At 40.3% G+C, this 24,312-nt stretch overlaps 4 protein-coding genes across 8 annotated transcripts in view; 1 reads left to right on the top strand and 3 right to left on the bottom strand.

Moving 5' to 3' along the window:
• The window catches only part of LOC120729370 (ribonuclease inhibitor-like), a 28,825-nt gene extending 24,925 nt beyond the window's left edge, over positions 1 to 3,900 (top strand). For 3 of the 5 annotated variants that reach the window (XM_040024897.1, XM_040024898.1, XM_040024899.1), the window contains exons 7-8: positions 671 to 839; positions 1,407 to 3,900. In XM_040024897.1, coding sequence (XP_039880831.1) covers positions 671 to 839; positions 1,407 to 1,577 — 340 coding nt within the window. In that variant the 3' untranslated portion in view covers positions 1,578 to 3,900. Of the gene's footprint in view, positions 1 to 670; positions 848 to 1,406 lie in introns of those variants that run through there. The other 2 variants (XM_040024900.1, XR_005694920.1) reach the window with 2 other exon arrangements.
• LOC120729369 (macrophage mannose receptor 1-like) lies at positions 2,661 to 6,822 on the bottom strand. Its single transcript, XM_040024896.1, has 4 exons — positions 6,390 to 6,822; positions 5,828 to 6,202; positions 5,311 to 5,667; positions 2,661 to 3,454 (listed from the first exon to the last, which is right to left on the bottom strand). Exons 1-4 carry the CDS (start codon positions 6,457 to 6,459, stop codon positions 3,108 to 3,110), a joined length of 1,149 nt encoding a protein of 382 aa, XP_039880830.1. The 5' UTR covers positions 6,460 to 6,822; the 3' UTR covers positions 2,661 to 3,107.
• A 2,952-nt stretch (positions 6,823 to 9,774) lies between these two features.
• LOC120729371 (H-2 class II histocompatibility antigen, E-S beta chain-like) lies at positions 9,775 to 16,332 on the bottom strand. The gene is made up of 8 exons (XM_040024901.1): positions 16,216 to 16,332; positions 12,735 to 13,007; positions 12,244 to 12,457; positions 11,603 to 11,670; positions 11,413 to 11,520; positions 10,948 to 11,094; positions 10,477 to 10,582; positions 9,775 to 10,280 (listed from the first exon to the last, which is right to left on the bottom strand). Exons 1-8 carry the CDS (start codon positions 16,268 to 16,270, stop codon positions 10,259 to 10,261), a joined length of 993 nt encoding a protein of 330 aa, XP_039880835.1. The 5' UTR covers positions 16,271 to 16,332; the 3' UTR covers positions 9,775 to 10,258.
• Positions 16,333 to 20,573: 4,241 nt separating this feature from the next.
• Positions 20,574 to 24,312, bottom strand: LOC120729372 (RLA class II histocompatibility antigen, DP alpha-1 chain-like). Its single transcript, XM_040024902.1, has 4 exons — positions 24,206 to 24,312; positions 23,316 to 23,561; positions 21,911 to 22,195; positions 20,574 to 20,921 (listed from the first exon to the last, which is right to left on the bottom strand). The coding sequence occupies exons 1-4, from the start codon at positions 24,267 to 24,269 to the stop codon at positions 20,806 to 20,808; spliced, it is 711 nt and encodes a 236-aa protein (XP_039880836.1). The 5' UTR covers positions 24,270 to 24,312; the 3' UTR covers positions 20,574 to 20,805.

The following is a 24,312-nucleotide window of genomic DNA, read 5'->3' as shown; positions in this document are numbered from 1 at the left end:
TCTTAAGCAGGTCAAAAGTCATGGCACACAACAATTTAGAATAGAATAAATAATAGAATAAAATTAGGTATTGCACCGTGGTGGTGGGGGTGTTGTGTAGTCTGTTAATGGAGTGCATGTGAGAGTTCAGAGTGGTTGTGGCTTTTGGGAAGAAACTATTTTTGAATCTGTTTATGTGCTCATGCATCTGTAGCCAGGTTGAACAGGTCAGAACCAGGTTGGGAGCTATCCTAGATGATGTTTATAGCTCTGCTGAGGAAGTGGGAGGAATAGATGTCCAACAGGGAGGAGAGAGAACAGCCAATGATCTTCTGTGGTGTCTTGACTACTCTGTAAAGCCTCTCCCTGTCTGCCTTGATGCGCTTCCTGAGGACTCTCAGCCAACTTTACAACTTTTAAAAGCGAAGCTATGTGATTCCTTGAATAAAAAAACACTTCTTTTTTTTAAGTTTTTATGATAAATGCACAACTTGAATGTGAAAAATTACGAGTTTTTTCTCATGATGTGTTTATTTGAAGCTGCTTCCTGTTGGCTTCAGCTGTTTGCAATTTCCATTTTCTAAGCTTCTACATTCTGAGCGTTCTTCAGCTCTGAACAGATTATGAAACATTGAATCATTCCAAGAACGCACATTGTCTAATAAACGTACATTTTTCATTCTTTATACAGATTGAAGGACTGTGGTTTGTCAGAGATCAGCTGTGATTATCTGGTAGCAGCGCTGAAGTCCAACCCTTCCCATCTGAGAGAGCTGGACATGAGTGGAAACTGCAACCTGCAGGAACCAGATGTGAAGCAGCTGTGTGAGCTTAAGGAGAGTCCAGACTGCAGACTGGAGGTGCTGTGGTCAGTAGAGTGTTGGATTGAGTTTGTGGTGCTTCTGCAGTATTGTACTAAACACAGTCAGCATGAAACAAAGATCCAGTGTTTCCTGTAAAGCTGCAGCTTCTCAGTGAAGCTGTGAGAGGAGAATGGTGACAAGCTTCAGGATTGGACACAAACACTTCCTGTTTCTGCCTGACCTTCCTACCTCTGTGGTCACTTTATAGTAACGGCTCACATGCTCTGATCAAACACTGTCAACAGCCAATCAGCTCTCTGAAAAAAGCAGCATGCAGACCAATGACTGCATTCATTTCCAAGTTTAAAGCAGTGAAGAACACAATCTGTAGGTGAGGAAGAATTTAGTTAGACCAGTTGTTTGGACGGAATTCCTTCAGTGAATAGCAGGAACCATTACATCTGGATTGTTGGGGTTGTTTTGGGGGTTTCCTAAAGAGCTCAGAGTGGACAGACCGAGGTTATTCTAATGAATGAAAGTCCAAACTAAGACTAGGAGTGAAAAACCTTTTCATGAACTTAAACACTTGTTTATATCCTCTGCTCTTCCTTCTTCTCTCTGCAGGTGGAGGTCATGGTAAACAGGATGGTGTGTGTGCTGAGAGAGGATGAGCTGTGTCCTGGTGATCCATTGAGGTTGAAGCAGCAGTGTAGAGACGCTCTGACTGGGCCATGTTACTGTGAGGTGGAGAGGAGAGGAAAGCTTCATCCAGCAGTGACTAACAGAGGAATGTAAAGAAGTGCAGATGATTGTCAGTGCTGCAGACTGATGTGTGTATCTTTTTTGTGGTGAATTTCTGCAAAGTGGTTGGCTCGCCGTCTGTCACGACCATAATCTCATCCAAAATTTTCTGAAATATTTTGACCCTTACGAGCTTCAGCAACGAAGCAAAAATCACCTAATTCAACGCACGTATGTAAGTCCTGGACCAAATTCCATGCGGCACGTTGACTCCTATAACAAACTGAAGCCTTTTGGAATCTGTATAAATGGCTTTTTGAGAGTTTTGATTTGGCTTCATGCCTATTCAACAAACAGTGATGCCAAAATCAATACACATGCACAAAAAGACATTGACCGGTGTTACAAAATAAACCTTTAGTGGACCAAAATTGGAAGTCCAAAATGAACGTTTAAAAGATGTTACTCCGACGTGACTTTGCGCAGTGCGAGTGACATGTAAACATAACGATGTATCAATTGCAGAGCACTCATATGAGGTCCGATGTCACATACACACTCCTAACTAACAAAGCTCTATGAGACTGATTTAAGACTTATGCTGCCGCCCGTTATAACCGGGTGTCAGCACGTCAAAATTTTCCAAACTACTGATGTTTTTTGTCTTTTTGGTGGCTCCATAATCTGCCTCCAACGGCCATGCACACTTGTGAAGTTCCTAAAATCACCTCCGATCTAGATCTTTGTCTTTTCAACAGCTCAAATCACATAATGAGGCAGTGACATCATTTCAAAGAAACAAGGCCTCATTTGTCTTTGGTCTATGGGTTTCTTTGGGCCTCAACACAGGCTTCACTTGGACACGCCCCCTGTGCTCAACACAGAAGATACATTTCATCATTACATTAATGCCACATGGAAAGCATTAGCTGCAGTTAATATAATATACTATGATGTATGTGGTTTGTACCTGTAAATCCAGGTAGTTGTGGTATTGCATGTGTTGGATGTACATTTTCTTTAACTGGCTTGGAACCAGCTGTAAAAATGCATCATGTTGACTTTGCTCTTAACTGGTCTTATCATTAAGAGGCACTGTTTGCATTAGCTAATGTGAAAGCTGTAACAGTGACAGACTTGGTTAAATGAAGGTTTATTTGTCTTCATGAACACAAGATCAGATTATAGAGCTCATATGGAGTCATGACACAAACATGGTTTTACCTGCTTTTAGTGACAGGCTTTGTAATTCAAGCTGAGGATACAATGGTGCGATACAAAGATTTACAGCACATGAAGCAGAAACATTAAAACCTTCACCTTATCTGAACTAAATACAACAAACATCCTGCTACAGTTTAATAATGAACCAATCCAGCAACAATGAAGGAAGAAACCAAGATGCTCCTGACTCTGGTAAAGGAGAGGACATGAAACACAGACTGCTCTCTGCAAATGTCTAAGCTGCAGGTAACAATCTGTTGGTCATTTTCAAACCCAGAGACTGTAAACACTGAGCAGAAACACAGAGTTCACCCCAGAAAATCTACATGTGCAGCTAAGAAGTGACTTTAGGTTTAAACTTTAGTGTTTTATACAAATAAAATTAAATCTCTCATTTTTCCTCTGACTGACCCACTCGTGCTGCCCTCCTGTGGTCATGGCTGCAGACATGCCACAGTCTTCAGTCCTTCCCCCTGAAGCCCACCTCTCATAGCACACTACATAATCAGTGACCCAAAGCCACAAACGTGCAGCACAGCCGTAGTACAGTCCCAGCCACACGAAAGGAGTCGAGGCATTTTTGGCTCTTTCTTGGACCCATCTCTGCTCTTCAGAGTTCCTGATTGAAACCAGGTCATTGTGTTTCTGTCTGCAGTAATTCAAGGCTTCCTCCCAGGTTTGGTTTTGGCTGATCAAAATCAGCTTATCTGCCATAAAATCACAGAAAACATGAAAATGAGTTAAAGCTGAATGCCATTGTGCACTTGTGCAGCTTCGAAAGAAACAGCTTTATTTGTTGGAACAAAATATGTCAAACAAAATACTAAACAAACAAAGGAAAAACTTGGAAACTTGAAAGATCCAAGGTAAAACAGATATACAAAGCAAGATGGCAGCACACTGGGATAAAGGAAGCAAAACTGAAGTCAGCACAGGCAGAAAACACAGGGATGGGACTAAAAGCATAAATAGTAGGGCTGGGTATCGTCACTGATTTCTAGAATCGATTCAATTCCGATTCACAAGGTCCCGAATCGATTCGATCCATGATTCGATTTGATTCGATTTGATTCGATTTGATTCGATTTAAATGTGGGAAATTTTGACAGTCAGAAATATAATTCAGATCAGTACATTTACATATTTTTGTATCAATAAAAAGGAAGCTGACACACGCAAGACTTTATCAAAGGTGTGAGCGTCACAGCAGATGCCTTTGTGTCAAAGTAGCTGAAGATAAAACACAGAAAAACATGAAGGCGATTTTTTCTGGCCTGGGATTTTATAAAAATATTCTGCAGTACATCAAAAACGAAAGAAAACCATTAATTAATGAACATTACCTCTGACGTTACAGCGGTTTTATTAGAGACACGGCTAAGCATTTTGCATTTTGAATAATTTTAAAAAGTTTAAATTTGTTCAGTATTGAACAGCAGAAATGAGGTTTTCTTTTCGGAAGAATGTAAAAGGGAAAAAAACAGCGGCTGACAGCGCTGTAAACAACGGTAGACTTGTGCTTAACAAGCAAGCGAATAATGAAGAAAGCGAAACTGTTCTTAAAGTACAGAGAGAGAGAGAGAGAGAGCTGTGCATCGCGATGGAAGCAAAACAGTAAAAGTCAGAGTGAATTCATGACGATGTTTATGTGAAGCGTAGTTTGGATCTTCTTTTGCTGCTGGTTCTGTCAGTATTGTTTGGAGAGAGATCAAACTAACAGCTTTAGAATCAGCTCATAAAGGGCGTGAACACACAGCGCGGACCCGCCGACAGATCAGAATCAGCGAGCTGTCGGCTTTCAGCCCCGACCGTGAGAAAGGCGACATCTAACTGATTCTGATCCGCGGGTCACGCTGTGTGTTTAAGTCTATGTGCAGAATCCGTGTACCTGCTCTCATTTACTGTCTTAACTGTTTGGTGGTTGTTGAAATTTTGTGAGATGTCACCTGAGATTCTGGCATTTCGGGCAAAATAAATTTATATTAAAAAATCGATTCAGGATTTTAATGAATCGATTTTACGTTATCCAAGCCAGAATCGATTTTAATCGATGAATCGATTATAAAAACCCACCCCTAGTAAACAGCCACAGAGACAGAACACAAAGAGAACAGAAAGGGACTGAAAGAATAACTGGGTAGGTTATTGGACCGACTGGAAATGGTGGGAACAAACATGAAAAACAAGAAATATAGTACTAAAAATGTAAATACTGGAATCTCAAAAGCAATTTTAAGAACTCATACAAAGCTAGAATATGCAAATCCCTGAAATCCAAAAGAACAAGTCATAAAACCATAATAAACACAAAACCCGGACAAAGACCCAGGACTATGATACAGTATGGTAGGTCCAGTTTTAGACAAAGAACAAAGAAAAAACATTTCAGTGATTCTTCAGATGAATCAGCAGCTCTACAGAGAAATCTCTGTTCCAACCATCAGCTAAACATCTTCACCTGCAGAAATAAGTGGCTGAAGAAACATACTGACCTAAATCCTCTCAGTGACTCCAGCATTTCATCTGTTGGACAAACAGCTGAGATAAATCTGTGTAAACTCACCATCATAGCAGAAGAAAGGCTTTCTGTGGTCACATCCAGCAGAGCTCCATCTTCCTGATCTCTCTAACAGAGTCGTAGCACATTTCCTGTTGTTTAGTCCATCATTAAATGAGTCCATGTCCCAGTATCTGAAAGAGAAGTTACTCCCATCTGACCACCTCCAGCTGTCTCTGAACAGGCCGATCCACAAGTTCACCTTAGGGGCTTTAGAGTTCAGCAGCTTCTTAAACTCTTCACTGTATATCTGATCGAGTCCACTGGCCAGGTCAGTGTGATGCTGTCTGCAGTAGTTCTGAGCCTGAGTCCAGGTCACAGACGTCTCATTCAAATGAAAGGTTTTGTTGTTTTTCATTGTTTCTGTCGAGTCAACAGAAAAACACAAAAACATATTTATCAGCTAATTTGTTTCATTCTTCAAACTGTCTCTTTCAGGAACATGTGATATAACTCAGATTATAAACTAGATTATAACATTATTAAATATTGTATTATCATATTACTGTCCACATATTCTCACCATCATAGCAGATGAACTGAAATGTGTGAGTACATGGAACATCTACCCACTTGTCTCCTGTCCTCACACAGTTCTCAGGGTATTTCTTATCATTTGGCTCTCCAGCTGTCCAACCGCTCTTATTTTCAGTGTATTCCTCCCCCAGCAGAGACCAGTGCCACCTCCTGTTGTCTCTTCCTGGCTCGCTGTACAGTCCAATCCGGGCTTGTGTTTGACTCTGTGCAGAGTCTTGAAGTCTTCTCATGTCTGTCAGGTCAAACACTTTGGCCAGGTCTGTGTAGTTCTCTCTGCAGTATGCCCGTGCTTCATCCCAGCTCATCTCTTCTTTAATAAAGTGGTACTCATACAGGCGACATGTGATGAAGACACACTGACCTGAAACAGAAGAAATACTGTTGGATATCTGCTGATACAAGCAGGAAACTCATGTTCCATCAAACTGTCCAGTTTACAGGTCAATCCTTGATTTTCTCAGTAAGAGTTCATTTGTTTAATGAGTCCTGATCAAACTAAAGGATTTCAGGTGGAAACAATCAGGAGCCCTGGTAAAATGATCACTCACCCATCAGAAGAAGCAGAAACAGACTCCACTGCATCGTCGCTCTGTCACATGAAAATGACTTTTCTGTCATTTGGAGGAAACAATGAATCCAGCAGCTCTTCAGTGTTTGATGGACACGCAGCACTTTATATTAAACACAGATATCTAGTTTGTCACACACTGCTGTAAGAAATATATGATTGTTCTTAATAAATGATCATCTGTTTAAAATTGTCCATGAAGAAAAAAGCAACAGTTCAAATGTGGTCCACACAGCACCTCTGTACACAGACATGAAATGAGCCTGCAGGTTTGAATCTGGTTCTTCTCTGGTGTTCATGCAGACAGCTGTGCAGTAAATAACCATCTGTACTAACACACACTCTCTGTGTACTCAGTATTTCAATATTAAGATACAAATTTCCCCCTGACACAAAGACACAGTGTATGTATGGCTTATGAATGGACTTGTTAATGGAAAAAAGACATAAAGCACCTCACTGTGGACTGTCCAGCAAGCAGGAACAGGAAGTTTTATTCTAATTTCTAAAAATTATTTCCTTGTTTGTTGGGGTGATTGTGTCTATATCTATTTTTAATTGACTTTGGCCTTTGACTCGAGATTACTTATATATTTTTGCATTTAAGAAGGTGTTTTCTTTAAAAACTTAAACTTAAACATAAACAAGAAAATGTTTTAGTTGTTTGTTTGTTTTTGACAAATGTTGTATGGAGTTAAATTTTAAAAACTGCAATATTAAAAATAGAAACAAATGAACAGTTTGTTCTGTTTTGAATATTTATTATTGTTTGTTAATAAGACAAAAGTATTTCTTATTAGATTACATGAAAACTAAAGTAATCACTCTAATCTGAACATTTGCTCACACTGATTATGGTAAACCAGTATTTGCTAGAGATGGCACGATACCACTTTTTTATGTCCGATACCGATATCATAAATTTGGATATCTGCCGATACCGATATGAATCCGATATAGTGTTTTTTAATCAACAAAACTGTTTTTTAAATATCTTGCTGCATTTTGTATAAGTTCATACTCAAGTTTAAAACAACAACTACACTAAAGCTATTCTGTTATACCTGTATGCAAAAAAAAATATTTCATAGTTCAGCAATACTGATCAATCTAATAAACTTAAACCTACACCATCCTCCCTATTCTGGTATTTTAAAGAGTACTTAGCATAAATATTAAGCAACCTAACTAATAGGGTTCCAACTCCCAGCAACAACAAAAATAAAAAAATAAAAAATAGGGAACCACCCCTCACGCTCCACCTCATGATGCTTAATCGACGTAATCAACTTTAATTTGATGCAGTGTGAAAAAAAATGCACAGAAATCAATTATTTTTCAAGAAATATTAAATAGATTCAACATCTTTCTTCAACAAAATTGCAGACTGCACAGATGGTACCTTCCCAAAGGAAAAAGTACTATAGCTTACTAGGGTATATTAGACTTAATAGTTACTATATACAGTAATGGACTTCTATTCATTTTGCATCAAATTAAAACTTTGGGTGTCAGATAATTATTTATTAAAAGCTAGACATTTTAAATGAGAATAAGAAAGAAAAGTATGTCTTTGTGCCCCCTTTTCCCTGTTAATGCCCTATCGGCCCCCCTGGCTAAACTTTGCTAGATCCGCCCCTGCACAGTGACCAGCGTCAGCTACATAGAAAAAGATCCTCGAGTAGAAAGTAATATTAAATAAATTCTAACAACAGCTGATCAAGCTTAAACGTGCTGCTGTTGTTCAGCCGCTGGTTTCCTCTTTCTGGTGCAAAGTGGGCCAAAAGCAAACAAGAGAGACGGACTTGCGACAGAAAAGCCGATCAGCTGATCGTTAAGCAGTTTCATGATTGAAGTAGCAGCAAGAGAGGCAGTCGTTTGTTAAGCTTAACGCAGGAATGCTTTACAAACATTCAGAGATGGACTTACACACTTGCTTTACTTCTCTCGGGGATAACTTTGTCGGAGATGAAATGCCGGGTTGCTAGCGAAGCTCCACATGCTATGCTCCGACGTGCTAACGTTCTGAGGTGAGTTACGGCGTGTTGCAAGTTTTGTGAGGTGCTTTCGTGATATTTAATGGATCGGATTACATTTTTTATTTTTCTCCGATATCCGATCCAGTAATTTAGGTCAGTATCGGACCGATACCGATACGTAATATCGGATCGGTCCATCTCTAGTATTTGCTCAGGTTACTTTAAACATATCACTTTTATCACTGAATACAATAAACTCGAACTCATATCAAGTAACTTGTAAATAACCGTTCATATAAAGCCATTATTAAACAATGTGTACATTGGTAATGGTAGATGCGTCTCACCTCAAAACACACGTAAAAAACATAAATTGAAAAGATATATGAGCCTGATTAACCTCACTGTTACAAATACCATTTGTGCATCATTAGCAAAGCTACTGTACTTGAAGCTCACTTTACCTGCTACCAACAAGGGTAGCTACCAACTTTGATTACTTTTAATCAGTTTCCAAAGTTATGCTTTACTTTAACATGTTTACAACAATCTTATCATTGTTACTGTTTTACATAGGAGTCATTTTGAGGACAATTACTCCACCTGGGTAATAAAATAAAGAGGCACGGATCACTACTTTGTTTAAAGCGTCAACTACAGGATTTATTCTGCAGGCTTCCCTATGAGGCTTCTTCCTGAGAGCATTGTGGCATCTTTAGGGAATCCAGTTTGATAAAACTTCAAGTGTAATTAGATAAAAACGGAATCTGAACACGGTGGTGTCCATTTTTTTAACTTGCATTAAAACATGAACTGAACTGTAATCCCCAGAATTTATGCACCGTTTTTATATCTCTTGACTTTTTAACTATTATTTTAATCCATATTTATGTCTTAAAACTACATTTTTAACCTTTCACAAAGACTATGTAGCATAAGTACCACACTGGGTTTTTTTGGATCATCATAATTACTTAAAGCTGGTCTATGTTCAGCATTGCAAGTAACTAATCATGACTAAATAAATAGTCATATTTTACAATTAAGAAAAAAACTTGCTGATGTCCACCCAGGAAAAGGGGGATTTATAGTCAGGGTTGGGGGTTAGGATGTGATCGTTATTATGCTTACAGAGCTGTAGTGCGGTTTTGGGATTAGAGTTTGATGTGTTGTGTGATGGTGTTTACACACTGCAAAACTGTAATATCACCACAATGTGATTGGTCACTTGGACCGGCATCAGTTTGATGATCCAGGAGCAACACCGTCAAGAGGATACACATTGTGCTTCTTTTTGAGCAGCTTAACTAAACACAGACACACAACGAAGAGTGAAAACTACTTCCCTACGTCTTTTACAGTGTTTGAAAGAAGACAGCGATCACATGACTGTGGAATCTGCTTTATTGAGGAAAGGAACAGGAAGTGAAAATACAACAAACAGCTGACAACTCAGAGTGTGGTTTCATCTTTGCATCCATCTGTGTGTGTGTGTGTGTGTGTGTGTGTGTGTGTGTGTGTGTGTGTGTGTGTGTGTGTGTGTGTGTGATGACACTGGAAAGTCACACACACAAACACCCACAGAGCTCCACCCCCTCCAGCCTTACATCCAAACAAAGCAATCAGACACTCAGTTTCCCAGCACACACCTCGCTGTCCTGCTGTCAGACAGCTGTAAAGACTCTGAGAACACTCTGCACACACTATATGATGACTCCACCACTGAGGCTCCAGTAGATCCACCACAGTCCAGTTTCAGCCTGACTCAAACAGCCTGAATCAAACACAGAGCTGCCAGCTGCTGCTGCTGCTTTTGCTTCCAGCTATCAGACAGAAGCAGAACCAGCTCCAGGTCTACAATCAGGATCCACTACTGGGAACCAGCATCAGTCCTGGGGCACAGAGAGAGAAAATAAGGAGACGGCTCATCGTGAGAACAGGACCTGTATTGCTTTAACCAACAGCTCCAAACTGGTCCCCACAGTCTGCTGGTGTGTAGCAGCAGATGTGCCGGCACAAAGACTAGAAATCTTTTATGATCTATTCAAATGAATCATGAGGATAAATCAAAGCAGCCTGGAGCAACACCTGGTTTTGGACTGCTTGGGGAAGAAGTCGTAGACTCTGCAGAGCGCCAAGGCAGGATGACGACCACCAGGGGGCGTCATGGAGTGAAGCCTGGCCAATGGCATCACTGGAACATAAAAAATAAAAACAGTCTGAACACAGAAGGGAAACTTTGACACATAATAAACTGCCAGCTGTTGGCAGCTGAACACATGAAGAAGAAGCTGAGACATCTTCACTAAAAGTGCTTTTATAAAACCTCCACATGTACACCCGAACACGTTATTCTCCATGAGACCAAATCTCACTCAGATCTAGAAACACCTGGTACCCTCACACAGTTTTAATGTCTCACTGATGAAGTTGAATTATGAATATTTTTTTCCAGTGGACTGTGTGTGAGACACCCGGTTTTACTGTGAAAGGAGCAGAACTGCAGACGACACTAGTTTTACATAAAGACGAAACCATCAGCAGCAAACAGTGAGTCACCTGACTTAGGCAGAACATTTGTGAAGCAGAGCTCAGAGTCGGGTTTGAAGAACATCTCCTTCTGAGGTCTCCACAAGCTCAGAGCTGCAGCATCTTTGTTCCAGTCCTCTGCCTGTTTCTCACCGAACCTGTGAGCCAAAGATGTATCTGCAACACAGAGAACGAGGGTCAAAGGTCAAAGGTGATGGCTCAGGCTGAACTGACACGTCACAGTTCTAATGTTTTTTTGCCTAAAACTTAAACCCAACAATCCAACTGATCCAATCAGTCCAAGTTATCCTTACTTTGGACTAACTGAAGCCCTTCAGGAGCTCCATTAGCTTCTGGAAGTCACAGCTTCTCTTTTCTTTGTTGCAACTATAGTCTGGTGTTAATTAATTTTAGTCTGATCTAACCTGGTTTTCGCCTGGGATAAACTGGTTTTAGTCTGGTTTAAACTGGTGTTTCAGTGAGTGCTGGTCTGACCTCCACTCTTCCTCCTGTAGATGACTCCAGCCACAAACAAGATCAGACCCAGGATCAGTCCTATGGCTCCAACTATGATCAGTCTCTCTGTTTCAGGCATGGGCGGGACTGAAGACACACAGGTGAGAGTCACACAGGTGAACGGACACACAGGCAGTGTACAGGTGTGTCGATACAGACAGGTATTTACCCCAGTTAATAATCAGCGGTTTATCCAGGCTGGCGTGCTCCACCATACAGGAGATCTTCTCTCCAGACCTTCAACACAAACACAAACCAACATCACTGATATTTATCTGATTTATCTGATTTGTGTGATCAGCTGATGGTTACCTGATCACCTGTAACACATTTTATATCATGGACATGACTCACAAAGGTGTGGAAAAGAGAAATTATGGAAATGTTCACATAACTGAATCAGCAATCGTCCTGTTTTAAACTTTCAACAATATTAAACACAATCTTGGGGACTTCCTGTTTTTGATCTCAATTTTCAGACAGTTCCTGCTGAAACACTCGGCTCTGCAGAAACTGGAAACTCGGATGGGTTCAGTTTTAGCAGGAATGAGGAAGAGGGAACAGCTTTCACAGGCTGAGCTGTGAATATGGGATGTTATGGTTATTCAAACTAAAGTCAGTGAGCTGGAGCCACAGAAGAAAACTTGGACAAAGATCAGAGTTAACAGCCTGAGCTGAAGGATCAGACCCTTCAAACATCACCATTGAAGGAGTTTGGTGCTGACAGTGGAATTATCCAGGAGAGGGCACACGTGGTCAGACTGTCCAGGCAAACAAAGAGTCCTGGTCCCAGGTTTGACCTGGACTCACCTGGGCATGTACTCCAAGTGGGAGTGGACCTGGTAGAGCCAATCACCATTTGCAAACTCTTCAGTGGAAGTGATATCAGAGGTTGTTTCCTGTCCATTTCTCAACCAGCTCACTTTAATCTGTTTGGGGTAGAAGTCATAGACGCTGCAAACCAACATGGCAGGATGGTGACAACCAGGAGCCATCGTGGAGTGAAGTCTGGCTGATGGTTTCACTGGAACATCAGGAGGAGGAGGAATGTTTTTATTTCATTCAAAGTTAAAACTGCAACACAATAAAGCTGAAGTGACTTTATAAATATAACAAGCCTGAAATGGCTACAGAACTACAGAGATTATGTAGTTTTAACTGAATGTATCAGATTAAACCTTCAGCAGTGTTAACTTTAAACTATGTGCAGAGAGTTCAGTCAGGAGTTGTGTTGTCAATGATGGCATCATGTGATGAGGTTTATATGACAATCTGATGATGTCACAGAAATACAGACTCACCTGATTTAGAAAGAACATTTGCGTACCAGAGGTCAGTGTTGTGTTGGCAGTACGTCTCCTTCTGAGCTCTCATTTGAGCAAGTATTGCCTGATCTTTGTTCCAGTATTCTGCCTCCTTTATACCAAACTCAGTGTATCCAACAAACCTCCCCACATCGCTGCTGAACCTGACAAACTCTATCTTGTTGTAATAGTAAGATCTGATGAACTCGATGTCCTGCAGCTCAGTGGAGTTAAACAGGCAGCGAGTTGAAGAGTAACACTCATATCCATCTGAAACACAAAGATTAGAGAATCACTCTCCTGTAGTAGTCTGGGAAACCTTTAAGAGCAGGTTGTTGAAATGATATCATCATCATATCTTCACCTTAGTTAGATCATTAAGCTTACCAACATGGTATCAATTCAATTTCATATACATAAAAATGATTCACAAAAACACCAAGATCCTATAATATTAGAGAGGTAACCCCAGCAATCTTAAGATGTGCAAAGTTGGAAACAGTCGAAGAGAGAGAAACAACCAACAGAACCAGGATCAGGAAGAAGCACTGCCATGGCTGGTTATGGTAAAGAAGAACAAAAAAGGAGAACCAATACAGATGAGACAAAACACAAACTACAGGAGATAGTTTAATGCACAAGTGAAAGAAATGGGAATCCCCCAGTAGCCTAAGTTCTATTGCAGTATAACTAAGGGAGGATTCAGGGTCACTAGGGTCCAGCCCGAATTTTTACTTTAGCAAAAAGGAAAGTGCTAATAATATTCTCAATAGTGGGCCTGATTATTCAAATATGTATGCAAGGAGAAGCATTTTAAATTTGGAGAAACCAGAATGGGTTACATAAATATTAATGTGTGCATTGAAGGATATATAAAAATGTCAAGAGTCCTCGAAGTGTTAATGGAGAAAAACCCTGTCCAGTATTTCGTTAGACACCATGTTTCAGAAGTTTTTGTGAGGTCCAAATATGACGACCTCAGTTTGTCTGAATAAAGGACAACACATCCACGTGTTTATGTCTTTAATTCATACCTGTTTGTTGCAGCAACATTTCAAAACAATGTATTTTGGTTAGTTAGTAACGCGTGATGGTCTAATGTGTAAATGCAATGTTGCAGAAAAGTCTCTGTGTGACTGGATATTAAATAGTGTTTGTAGTGAGACCCTGAATAGGAATATGTAGAATAAGGACACAGATCTTCTGCATATAAACTGACATTTACCTTCATTCGTGTAGGATGTACAGTTAAAAATCAGATGTACAGTTAAAAAACAGAGAACTGTGTAGTCTCACTGTTTGTGTAAGTACAGTTAAGAAGAAGAGATGTTAACCACTTCTCACTTTATTTCATGAGTCATTTGTTCTAGTGCCTTGTCTTTATTTTTACTTCCCCTCTCATTGTATAAACTACATGTACTCAGTGTTCCATATTAGGACCATTGCTTTTTTTCTCTCTACAAAAATAACCTTTTTGAAAATTTATCAAATGCTATATTCCATCTTTGTGCAGATAACACAATTATCTATTGTTTAGATACTTCATTAATAGAAACTCTTTAATTTCCTTAAGCTGCCTTTGATGTTGTTCACTTCCATTTTTCTCTCCATGCACCCTAAAAAATGCTGGGTTATTTTCATAACTCCACTTCTGGGTAAAAGCCGTAGGTTCATAAGTTGGGTTATTGTGACCAAATGTTGGTTCAAAAGTCATGACTCAGGAGTTAGGTTGGTGATGTGCTGGGTTCTTCAATTCCCTCCACAGCTTGACTAATTCTGTTGGGTCATAGGTTCGGCAGCTTTGATAAAATATTGGGTCAACATTTTACCCAATTGTTGGGGTTGAAGATAAGCCTCAGAAGTCTTCACAAACTGCCTGTGACTTGATCACATATCACTGGACTACTTCTCCACTACTATGATATAAAATATGGTAAGTAAAAAGTGAATTATAACAGTTTGAAAACCATAGGGTTATTTTTGATAATGCAATTTATTGGTTTATTTTAGAACTTTACCTATTCATTAAAGGTATTTTAACAGATAACACCAGCTAGCTTGGGATGAAGAAAGTTATTTCTACTTAAAAATGCTTGATATTATCTTTTGAAGTTATTATTTGAAATGAGGCTGAGGAAATGAAGCTCCACATTTGACCCAGTGTGGGGTTACAGATTTGGTCATTTTTAACCCAGCATTTTTTATGGTGTAAGTTCGAGTTAAATGCAGACAAATACAAACTCATGTTGTTTTCAAAGTGCAAAGACTGTTAGCTATGTTTCATAAGATTAAAACCATTCAAGGGACTGAAATTAAAATGGTTACATCTAATGAGTATCTAAGTATCATTATAGATCAGAATTTGTCATTTAAAACTCACGTTCAAGGGCTTGTTTCTTTTTTGGGCATTCTTTTTTCGTTCTTTCTATAAGTGAGGAAAAACTTGACTTCTGTAACTTTTTTCCCTTTATTGGATTCTGCTTTTACAAATGCACCTGCTTAGTACTTGAAGAGGTTGGAGACTGTTTACAATTGTGTTTGACATTTTATTAATGGTTGTGGAACTTGACTACATCACTTTTCTCTGTATGCTGCTGATAAATGTCCACTTCTGTATATCTGCAGACTTTCACATTGGTTGTTTTTTTATCTATAAATCTCTCCTTGGGCTGGTTCCCTCTTATCTGTGCGTGTGTATATGGGTAAGAACCACAACCAATACACCCTTTGTTCTCGACAATCATACAATTAATTGTCCTGAAAATAAGAGTAGAATTAGGGAAAAACGTCTTTTTCCTAATTGTAGGATGCCCTTGTTTCCTGGAATAATCTGCAGAAGGAGCTGAAATTGTGAGAAATGGTTACCCTGCAGGAGTTTAAGTCAGTTTTAAAGGAACAAGAGAATAACTCTTTTAGTCAGTGTGACTGGTTTCAATTGTCACTCTTAATGATCTGCTATTGTTAAAGTTTCACCTGTTTGTATAGAATATTGTATTTGTTTTAAATTGTTGTTATGTGTTGTATATGTTTTTACTTTTGCCACCATGATGCCAGGCCTCTCTTACAAATGAGATTTTAATCTCAGTGAGATAAATAAAGGCTTAAATGTTAAATACATGGCATGCATGACTGAGTCTAACCGTTACTTTTATAATTGATTTAATACGAGCAAAGTAAAATGAAGCAGCAAAATAATCTTTCTGAAATTATTTGTTTTATTCAGCAGTTTAATAAGTAGACTGATGGATGAATTCATTAATCCAGCTGTGATGCTGTAAAGCTTAATGATAGCTGAAACAGTGAACTTCAGCCCTGAGAGGCAAACGGGGATCATCACAGGTGATGGTCACAAACAAAAATGCTGCTGTGCATCAACCACAATAAAAATAATATCACATCTCATCCTTCACTTTCCTTTAATCAGCGAACACTCTGTAACTGTGACTGATCATGTGTTTGATTAGTGTATTGATCTCACCTGCTGTGCAGATGTTGATGAAGAGAAGCGTGAAGCATAAAAACATTGAAGCCATGTTCCTGAGTTCTCCTGGCCAGCTATGACACAGTCTGACTGAGAGCTGCTGTAAAAATCAGAGTGCAGGGTCACGTGACCACAGCATCAGCTGTTACCAGGAAGAAATTGCTCAAATATTTTATTAGTGTTGCGAAATCAGTTTTACCCCGGTTCTTTTATTCCTCGAAGCTTCCAGAGACGGCACCGGAACTCAGTAGTTATTTCACAAAACCTTTATTCATCTTTATTCATCTTCATTTAAGCATGCACTTCTAGAAGGGAAGACGAGGCTGATGTCCATCTGCAAAATCTTCACCCCTTTGTTAGTTACAGCCAGCTTTATAGAAGCGACCCCATCATCAAACCCCCCACGGTGTGCTGCAAACTCTGTGTCTGTGTGTATGCACGAGCACATGTGTGCGCGTATCCGTATGCCTATGTGAGTGCACGTGAGTGACTGAGTGTATGCGCGTACCTGTGTGTATGTGTGAGTGCACGTGACTCCCTGCCGGTCATAAAAGTCCATCTCCCTTCCAGACCACAGTTATCCAGTTACAAATGTTGAGACTCCCACCCAGGTATCCTCTGGGGAATTTCCACTCAGCATTAACTCCTCTTTGTCTTACTTTTACAGTTCAACTGGGGGAGGGTCTCCTACAATCTACTCCTAAGTTCATGACACAGTCAGGCCTTTATTTATATCCAGGGCAGTGTCAGTGTCTCGCAATTCTATATCCTATCTAACACATTCCTAAACTCTAAAATAAGCTAAACATTCCTACATTAGGTTTTTATCAAATTATGCAAAAAACCAAAAACAATATTTTGTTATATTGTTTTTGACAGTTCAGGATGTGCCCTGCCTTTAAATAGGCTCTAGCTACTCTGCGATGCTAATTGGATAAGCTGAAGAGAATGGATAGATGTTGTTAGTTATAAATCAGAAACTCCTAAATGTGTGAAACTATTTCAAATTATTGTGATTACTTGTGTGATTAGTGTGAGTTTTAATCAGATAGTTGGTTTAATTGCTGTGATTTGGTAAAGTTTACAGTGATCAGCTATGTTGGACTGGTACAGAGCAGCTGTGGTGTTCATGGTCAGTGTGATGCTACATGAAGGGCAGCAGATATTTATATTTGATGTAATGATGCTGAGTAAATTCTCTCACTGAATTTGACCTTTTACGCTAGCTTTATAGAGTCTAGTGGTTGAAAATTGGTCGGGTAACTTGTGAAGCATCAGCTTATGCCTTGTTGGATTCTTTTTAATCTGCCGATCAGCATATAAAGAAGAAAAATCTACTAGACCTCAAAATGCAGGTTTTTATTTGACTCATCTCTAAGTGACTGTTTTCTCATCTCCACCATTGCACATGATCCAACCTTGGGTTGTTAGACCCCAATAACACTGGACTAGTTCACCAATGACAATAAAGGAGCTCTCTACATATCACACCTTTAACCCTTTAGAGCCGATCGGAGCGGACACGCTCTGTTTTGCGTAACTATTTTTAAATCCCAGTAGCACTGCAACCACGTAAGCTAGCGCAATAATTTTTGTTGCATATGAAACCGGAGGAGTTGTACTTACATCTTATGCCATCAGCTTGTCCTAGGTCACGGTTTCCTTCCACATAAAGCTTTGCAATAACTGCATAAAAAGCACTTGCAGGAACAAAAACATAATATTCCAGAAACACGCTTTGCCGATCCAATCAGCTGTTCATAACACTTCCTACGTTGGAATAGACGTCAGCGCGAACTTTTGCATTTCCGCCATTACCTGCCCGAAACCGGAAGTGACGTCATTTTCGCGGAAATGTAGTCTTTTTTACTATCAGGGCCTATACTCGTCTTTTTAAAAGTTATCTTTGACTTTATGACTTTCTGTGTCGTTTCTGGGATGCTTAGGACTCATATTGCACTGCTGGAAATTGTTTATTTTGATGCATATGCTGCTTTTTTGCAAATTTGCAGTATAATATTTATTTTCGTTTTTCCTGCAGTGTATAAAAATTGGTGTATTTCAAAAATAAAACTATGAAGACACTCAAAATAAATTTCCTGTGGTGGGAAACTATTTTGTGCAACTTTTTTATATTTACAGTTTTGAGGGATAAGCCTCTTAAATTTCTCTAACTAGAAATATATGTTAAAAAAGCAAAAACGATTTTCAATTTTTTTGTAGTTTATTGCACTTTTTTGCAATTTATGTAATTACTATGCACTTAATGAATACATATTATTAAAATCTGGGCTATAATGGTTGTATTGATGTATAGCAACTTGAAATGCTCCCAAAAATGGCTCCACAGCATGTAAAAATATGATATAAGCTCTGGCGGACTTGGTTCTATGGTAGGTCTTAAAGGGTTAAGGAACATCCTATAAAACTGGTCTGAAAGAAAGAAAGAAGGCGAATGGATTACCTTCCACCGGACTCCCCAACCAGTAACTTACACGTGAAATGAACTCTGCACTCAAACATCCACCAGCACCAGCAGAGCTCAAATGTATCTTCAGTCAACCCGAATGTTTCATTTTGTATTTAAATGAATCACTCAGAATCTGTTTTTGGCTTTTTTAACAAGGTGGACTTGTAAATCATTAAATAAATCAATAATTATTGATCACAGTTAAATAAAGTGTAGTTTGAAGGCAGAAAACTTATTCTGAGCTCTCAGTGAGAATTCAAAAACAGGGCTTTTCAGTATTTCCTTCATCTGAGCTCAGACAGACCAAACTGCCTTCTGTTCCAGCAATGACAATGACACAACACTGAATCGGGGAATCTTTGCACTCTGACTGGTTGTTGTAGAAGAACATCTTATAGTGCAATCACATTTTATCATCAATAATTAATGATAGGTTTGTAGCTTGAACCTATTCGCTGGAACGTTGAAGACAATATAATTACACAGCAAAAGCATTGAACACCAAGTAGGCAAAGTTCTTCGTGTTACTCATGCATGAGGGAGACCTGCCTGGAGTCAAGTGTCGTTCCACCACTTGACCCCCGTCAGACTCTCCGCCAGGTTCCCCATAGCACTCCTTTTATTGTGGTGACATGAATATGCATAGGGTCATTAACATATGACGTCTACATACAAACAAAGAGTACCTTGCCTGTGCGTTGTGTAAGTGTGTGTGGGGTCAGAGTGTGACCCCATAAATGACTTCCCTAAACCTGCTGGTTTGGAAGTCCAACAGTTCATCTAAACAAAAGGCACTTAGCCTAAAACAGATACAGCCACGTTTATCCTGCCACAAAACAATAAAACAACGACCTCTTCCCATGCTCCCAGGATGTAGGTGTGCATTCCAGTGTGGAATACACACCAAGCCTTTGCAGCCTGCTAAAGATCACACATCCTATCACTACACAATTGATTATACACCTCTAAGGATATATGGTTAAATATTTCTAAGCATAAATGACAATCAACAATACAAAACCTAACAATTACAACAATAAATAAAAACATGATAACAACGATCCAGCTCGCACTGGAACGGTTCGCAGCCGAGTGTGAAGCAGCGGGAATGAGGATCAGCACCTCCAAATCTGAGGCCATGGTTCTCAGCCGGAAAAGGGTGGAGTGCCCACTCCGGGTCGGGGATGAGTTCCTGCCCCAAGTGGAGGAGTTCAAGTATCTCGGGGTCTTGTTCGCGAGTGATGGGAGAAGGGAGCCGGAGATCGACAGACGGATTGGGGCTGCAGCTGCAGTGATGTGGACGCTGCACCAGTCCGTCGTGGTGAAGAGGGAGCTGAGTGTAAAAGCGAAGCTCTCAATTTACCGGTCGATCTACGTCCCTACCCTCACCTATGGCCACGAGCTGTGGGTAGTGACCGAAAGAACGAGATCGCGGATACAAGCGGCAGAAATGAGCTTCCTCCGAAGGGTGGCTGGCCTCTCCCTTAGAGATAGGGTGAGAAGTTTGGCCATCCGGGAGGGGCTCAGAGTAGAGCAGCTGCTGCTCCACATCGAAAGGAGCCAGCTGAGGTGGTTCGGGCACCTGACAAGGATGCCTCCTGGGCGCCTCCTGGGTGAGGTGTTCCAGGCATGTCCCACCGGGAGGAGGCCCCGGGGCAGACCCAGGACACGCTGGAGAGATTATATCTCTCAGCTGGCCTGGGAACGCCTTGGTGTTCCCCCGGATAAGCTGGAGGAGGTGGCTGGGGAGAGGGAGGTCTGGGCCTCTTTGCTTAGGCTGCTGCCCCCGCGACCCGGCCTCGGATAAAGCGGATGAAGATGGATGGGTGGATGGATAGATGATAACAAAATGAAAGGAACTGAGATGAAAATAAATGAACTCAAATCTTTGTCAATAAATTTTTAATGAAACAAAAAGCCTTCTGGTTCACATCACTGTTCTCTGATGTTTAATATGTAATAAAGCATATAAAATATCGGGATGTAAAAAAAATTCAATAAAGAGCAGCAGTTAATCTGAAGATGCTCTCTTCTGGCAGAGGTAAAACTTCAGGATCTGTGTAATCAGATTACAAACTGCTCAGATTTATTCAAACGTCAGCCCCGGCCATTCATTGTCACTCGGTTCCTCTGATGAGTAAGAAGATTCCTGCTGCCACACCGAGGAAACCGACAGTCAGACCCACTCCACAAAACATGGCAGGTCCAAGAATGAGATCAGAGTTCTCCACAGCTGCAGACAGAAACACAGAGAGTAATGTGAACCTTCACATCTGGAAACAGTCATGGAGTCCCACAGGGTTCAGTGCTGGAAACTATACTTTTTATTTCAGGCAATATTGTTGGAAAACACTGCATCATTTTCGTTACTATGCAGCTGATGCTCAGTTATATTTATCTGTGAAAGAAGACAAGACAACAGGAATATCTTAAAGACATAAAGACCTGGATGGCCGCTAACTTTCTGCTTCTTAATTCAGATCAAACTGAGGTTATTGTACTCGGCCCTGAAAATCTTAGAAATATGGTATCTAACCAGATTCTTACTCTGGATGGCATTACCTTGGCCTCCAGTAACGCTGTGAGGTACCTTGGAGTCATTTTTGACCAGGACATGTCCTTCAACGCACATATTAAACAAATATGTAAGACTGCTTTCTTCCATTTGTGCAACATCTCTAAAATTAGAAATATCCTGTCTCAGAGTGACGCTGAAAAACTAGTTCATGCATTTGTTACTTCCAGGCTGGACGACTGTAATTCATTATTATCAGGAAGTCCTAAAAACTCCCTGAAAAGCCTTCAGCTAATCCAAAATGCTGCAGCAAGAGTCCTGACAGGGACTAGAAAGAGAGAGCAGATTTCTCCTGTTTTGGCTTCCCTTCATTGACTTCCTGTTAAGTCCAGAATTCAAAATCCTGCTCCTCACATACAAGGTCTTAAATAATCAGGCCCCATCTTATCTTAATGACCTTGTAGTACCATATCACCCTATTAGAGCACTTTGCTCTCGCTCTGCAGGCCTACTTGTTGTTCCTAGAGTATTTAAAAGTAGAATATCAAATAGTAGTACTAGTAGATTAAGATCAGTCTTAAAACTTTCCTTTTTGTTAAAGGTTTTCTCTCTGATATTGTTGATTTACCTTAGAATATAAAGCAACTTGAGATTACTGTTTTTGTCAAACTGTACAATGTAAAACAAACTGATTAGAATTTTCTCACCGTAGAATTTGGTCATTGGTTGCATCAGGGCCACATGTTCCACGGTGCAGCTGTAGACGTCTCCCTGCTTTGGGATGAAGTCCAGTCTGGACGTCTGTTTGAAGGAACCATCTTTGTTGGGGAAGGGAACGCTGGTGTTCGCTCCTTCTGTCACCTTCTGCTCGTTCTTGGTCCAGGTGATGTTGACAGGAGCAGGATAGAAACCAGTCACGTGACAGATCAGAGTGTTTTGGACTCTGAGCTCCAAATTTAGTACTGTGTAGATGATCATGCTCGACGGAGGATCTGTGCACAAACATGTACAGGTTACTCACAACACCACTGCACTGAATATGCAACAGCATTGCAGCAAAGAGTCAGTATGTACAGGACTTGCACCGACTCTGTTGTTGTTGTTTTTTTCTCTAAAATGAATTTAACTCATAGGATGAAACACTTTGAGCAGTGTGTGATTGCTGTTATGAGCTAAAAACTAAAAACAGAAGAGAAAGCACAGAAACACTGGGAGGACCTGAGCGTCTGCTGAAGTGAGATGTGTTTTCACTTGAACAAACAGAGAACTGAATGTTTGAAGATCCCCAGAGTCATGTGATAAAGAGGTAGTTTGGTCTCTGCGTTTCCTGTTTCACTCCTGTGTGTCTGAGGTTTTTAGTCTCTATTGTTGTGTCGTTGATTCAGCAGCTCGTTACATGGAGCTGAAGTTCTGTATGTGTGTTTCACCTCTAAGAGTTCAGATGTTTTGGTCTTCATGGATGTTGTTGTCACTGAGGATAAAACCTGTTGTTTCCTGAGTAGATTTATTAAACACTGACTGCAGCACCGTGTGTGTGCATGATCTTGATGAGATCAGGTGCTGGATAGTGTTTCCTGATATTTAAACGTTTCTGAAAAATATTTGCAGATTTGTGCTGGTAGATTCTGGACACTGAATAAAGAGAAGTACTGATATGAATACAAACTTGGAATTTAGTGACAATAAAGGTCACAGCGTTTGTTAGTTTGCCAAAGATGTGATGAAAATGTTTCTGCTCAGATCATCTTTGTGCGATTTTATTTGAAAGCTGTAAATCTGGTGAATATTGAAGCTTCTCTGCTTTTAAAGAATTACTGTATGTTGTCCACTGTCGGCATGATGACAACAAAACGTATGAGAACATGATGAAGCCAATCATGACTGCTAGCTTAAAATGGTTGAATTTGATCCTGAAATTCAAACAATCGACAAATCAAAAGTCTGATGTTGACTGCAGTTTACCTAAAGTGTCTTTAATGATCTAATCTATCAGCCTCTGAAATCTTCATTTATCTGGCATAAAACTGATGCTTCATGTTTCAGCATGTTTCATTGAACTCCACTCTCTGAATGTTTCTGCTCTTTACATGTGGACTGGTGATTCGTGTTTACCCAGTTCTTTGGGGACGTCCTTCATAGCCTGACGAATCGTCTTCAGGTTTTGTCTGCAGACCTGTTGATCAGCCACAGCTTGTTCATATTGACCTGGGAAGGTAATGGGATCTACAAAGGGGGGCAGAGGATAGATTCCTGTCTGTTTGTTAAAGTCGGCGTACCAGACCGCCTCATCATCAAGTATCATCACGGCCTCGCCATCAGTATCTGAACAGCCGCTGATCCAGTTGTCCCCATGCAGAGCTTCATGGTGTTAGGAGGAGAGAAACAGAGGGTGGAGTCAGTGTCCATCAGGTTCATAGGAGCCAGTCACGTATCAGAGCTTAAATCCTTTCATGCAGGACAGTTCATCAAACTTCAACCAGAAGCACAATTGTTTCATTTAAACTAGCACACCTTGGTATTTTGCTGACACCCTTCAGTGCTGAAAATCATTGCCTTTGATTTATGAGTCTACAACAAACATATATGTTTAAATGTTGCTGAAAAGTGACGCTGTTTGGCTTTTTAAAATGTGTCATGAGAACATGTTACATATTTGACCAAAGTTTGTAACTTCCTGTCGCACAGCTTTTATTTATTTATTTCAGATTTTTAAGTCTTGCTCTTTACTCAGGCTGCCCAGCGCTGGACACATCACACACAGACTATCTGGCAACTTGGGTAACATCAGACAAACACAGCAAGCCCCTTTACAACCCACCCCAGCTTTCATGCTGTTAGTAACTAAAGCAGTGCCACACGTGTGGTTACTGGTGTCTGATCTGTTCTGTGCTGCCAAAGATAAACTACTGTGAGAATACTTAACCAGTCTCACATCAGTAAATCAGTTCACCATGCATAAAAGGGCTAAAATACAAGAGTTCATGAGTGAATCAGAGACTCACAATCAGCAGAGACACAGAGGACTGAGGACAGGACGTGGAGCAGCACCCACACCTTCATCTTCATCAGCAGCAGCAGCTCTGTGACTCTCACACGTTCTGAAGCTCTG

Source organism: Simochromis diagramma, unplaced genomic scaffold, assembly GCF_900408965.1.
Source record: "Simochromis diagramma unplaced genomic scaffold, fSimDia1.1 OVJJ01000368.1, whole genome shotgun sequence".
NCBI lineage: Eukaryota > Metazoa > Chordata > Actinopteri > Cichliformes > Cichlidae > Simochromis > Simochromis diagramma.
Note: the sequence above shows the minus strand (reverse complement) of the source record. Positions and strands in the feature narration are given on the sequence as shown.

Excerpts from the sequence above, each read along its gene's own strand:
- LOC120729369 (XM_040024896.1), bottom strand. The coding sequence starts at position 6,459 with ATGACAGAAAAGTCATTTTCATGTGACAGAGCGACGATGCAGTGGAGT. Across the intron at positions 6,203-6,389 it reads GTTTCTGCTTCTTCTGATGG|GTCAGTGTGTCTTCATCACA; the intron begins GTGAGTGATCAT and ends CTTCTGTTTCAG. Across the intron at positions 5,668-5,827 it reads TCAGTTCATCTGCTATGATG|AAACAATGAAAAACAACAAA; the intron begins GTGAGAATATGT and ends TTGACTCGACAG.
- LOC120729371 (XM_040024901.1), bottom strand. The coding sequence starts at position 16,270 with ATGGCTTCAATGTTTTTATGCTTCACGCTTCTCTTCATCAACATCTGC. Across the intron at positions 11,521-11,602 it reads ACCGCTGATTATTAACTGGG|TCCCGCCCATGCCTGAAACA; the intron begins GTAAATACCTGT and ends GTGTGTCTTCAG. Across the intron at positions 11,095-11,412 it reads CTACAGGAGGAAGAGTGGAG|ATACATCTTTGGCTCACAGG; the intron begins GTCAGACCAGCA and ends TCTGTGTTGCAG.
- LOC120729372 (XM_040024902.1), bottom strand. The coding sequence starts at position 24,269 with ATGAAGATGAAGGTGTGGGTGCTGCTCCACGTCCTGTCCTCAGTCCTC. Across the intron at positions 23,562-24,205 it reads CCTCTGTGTCTCTGCTGATT|CTCTGCATGGGGACAACTGG; the intron begins GTGAGTCTCTGA and ends AACACCATGAAG. Across the intron at positions 20,922-21,910 it reads ACCAATGACCAAATTCTACG|CTGTGGAGAACTCTGATCTC; the intron begins GTGAGAAAATTC and ends TTCTGTCTGCAG.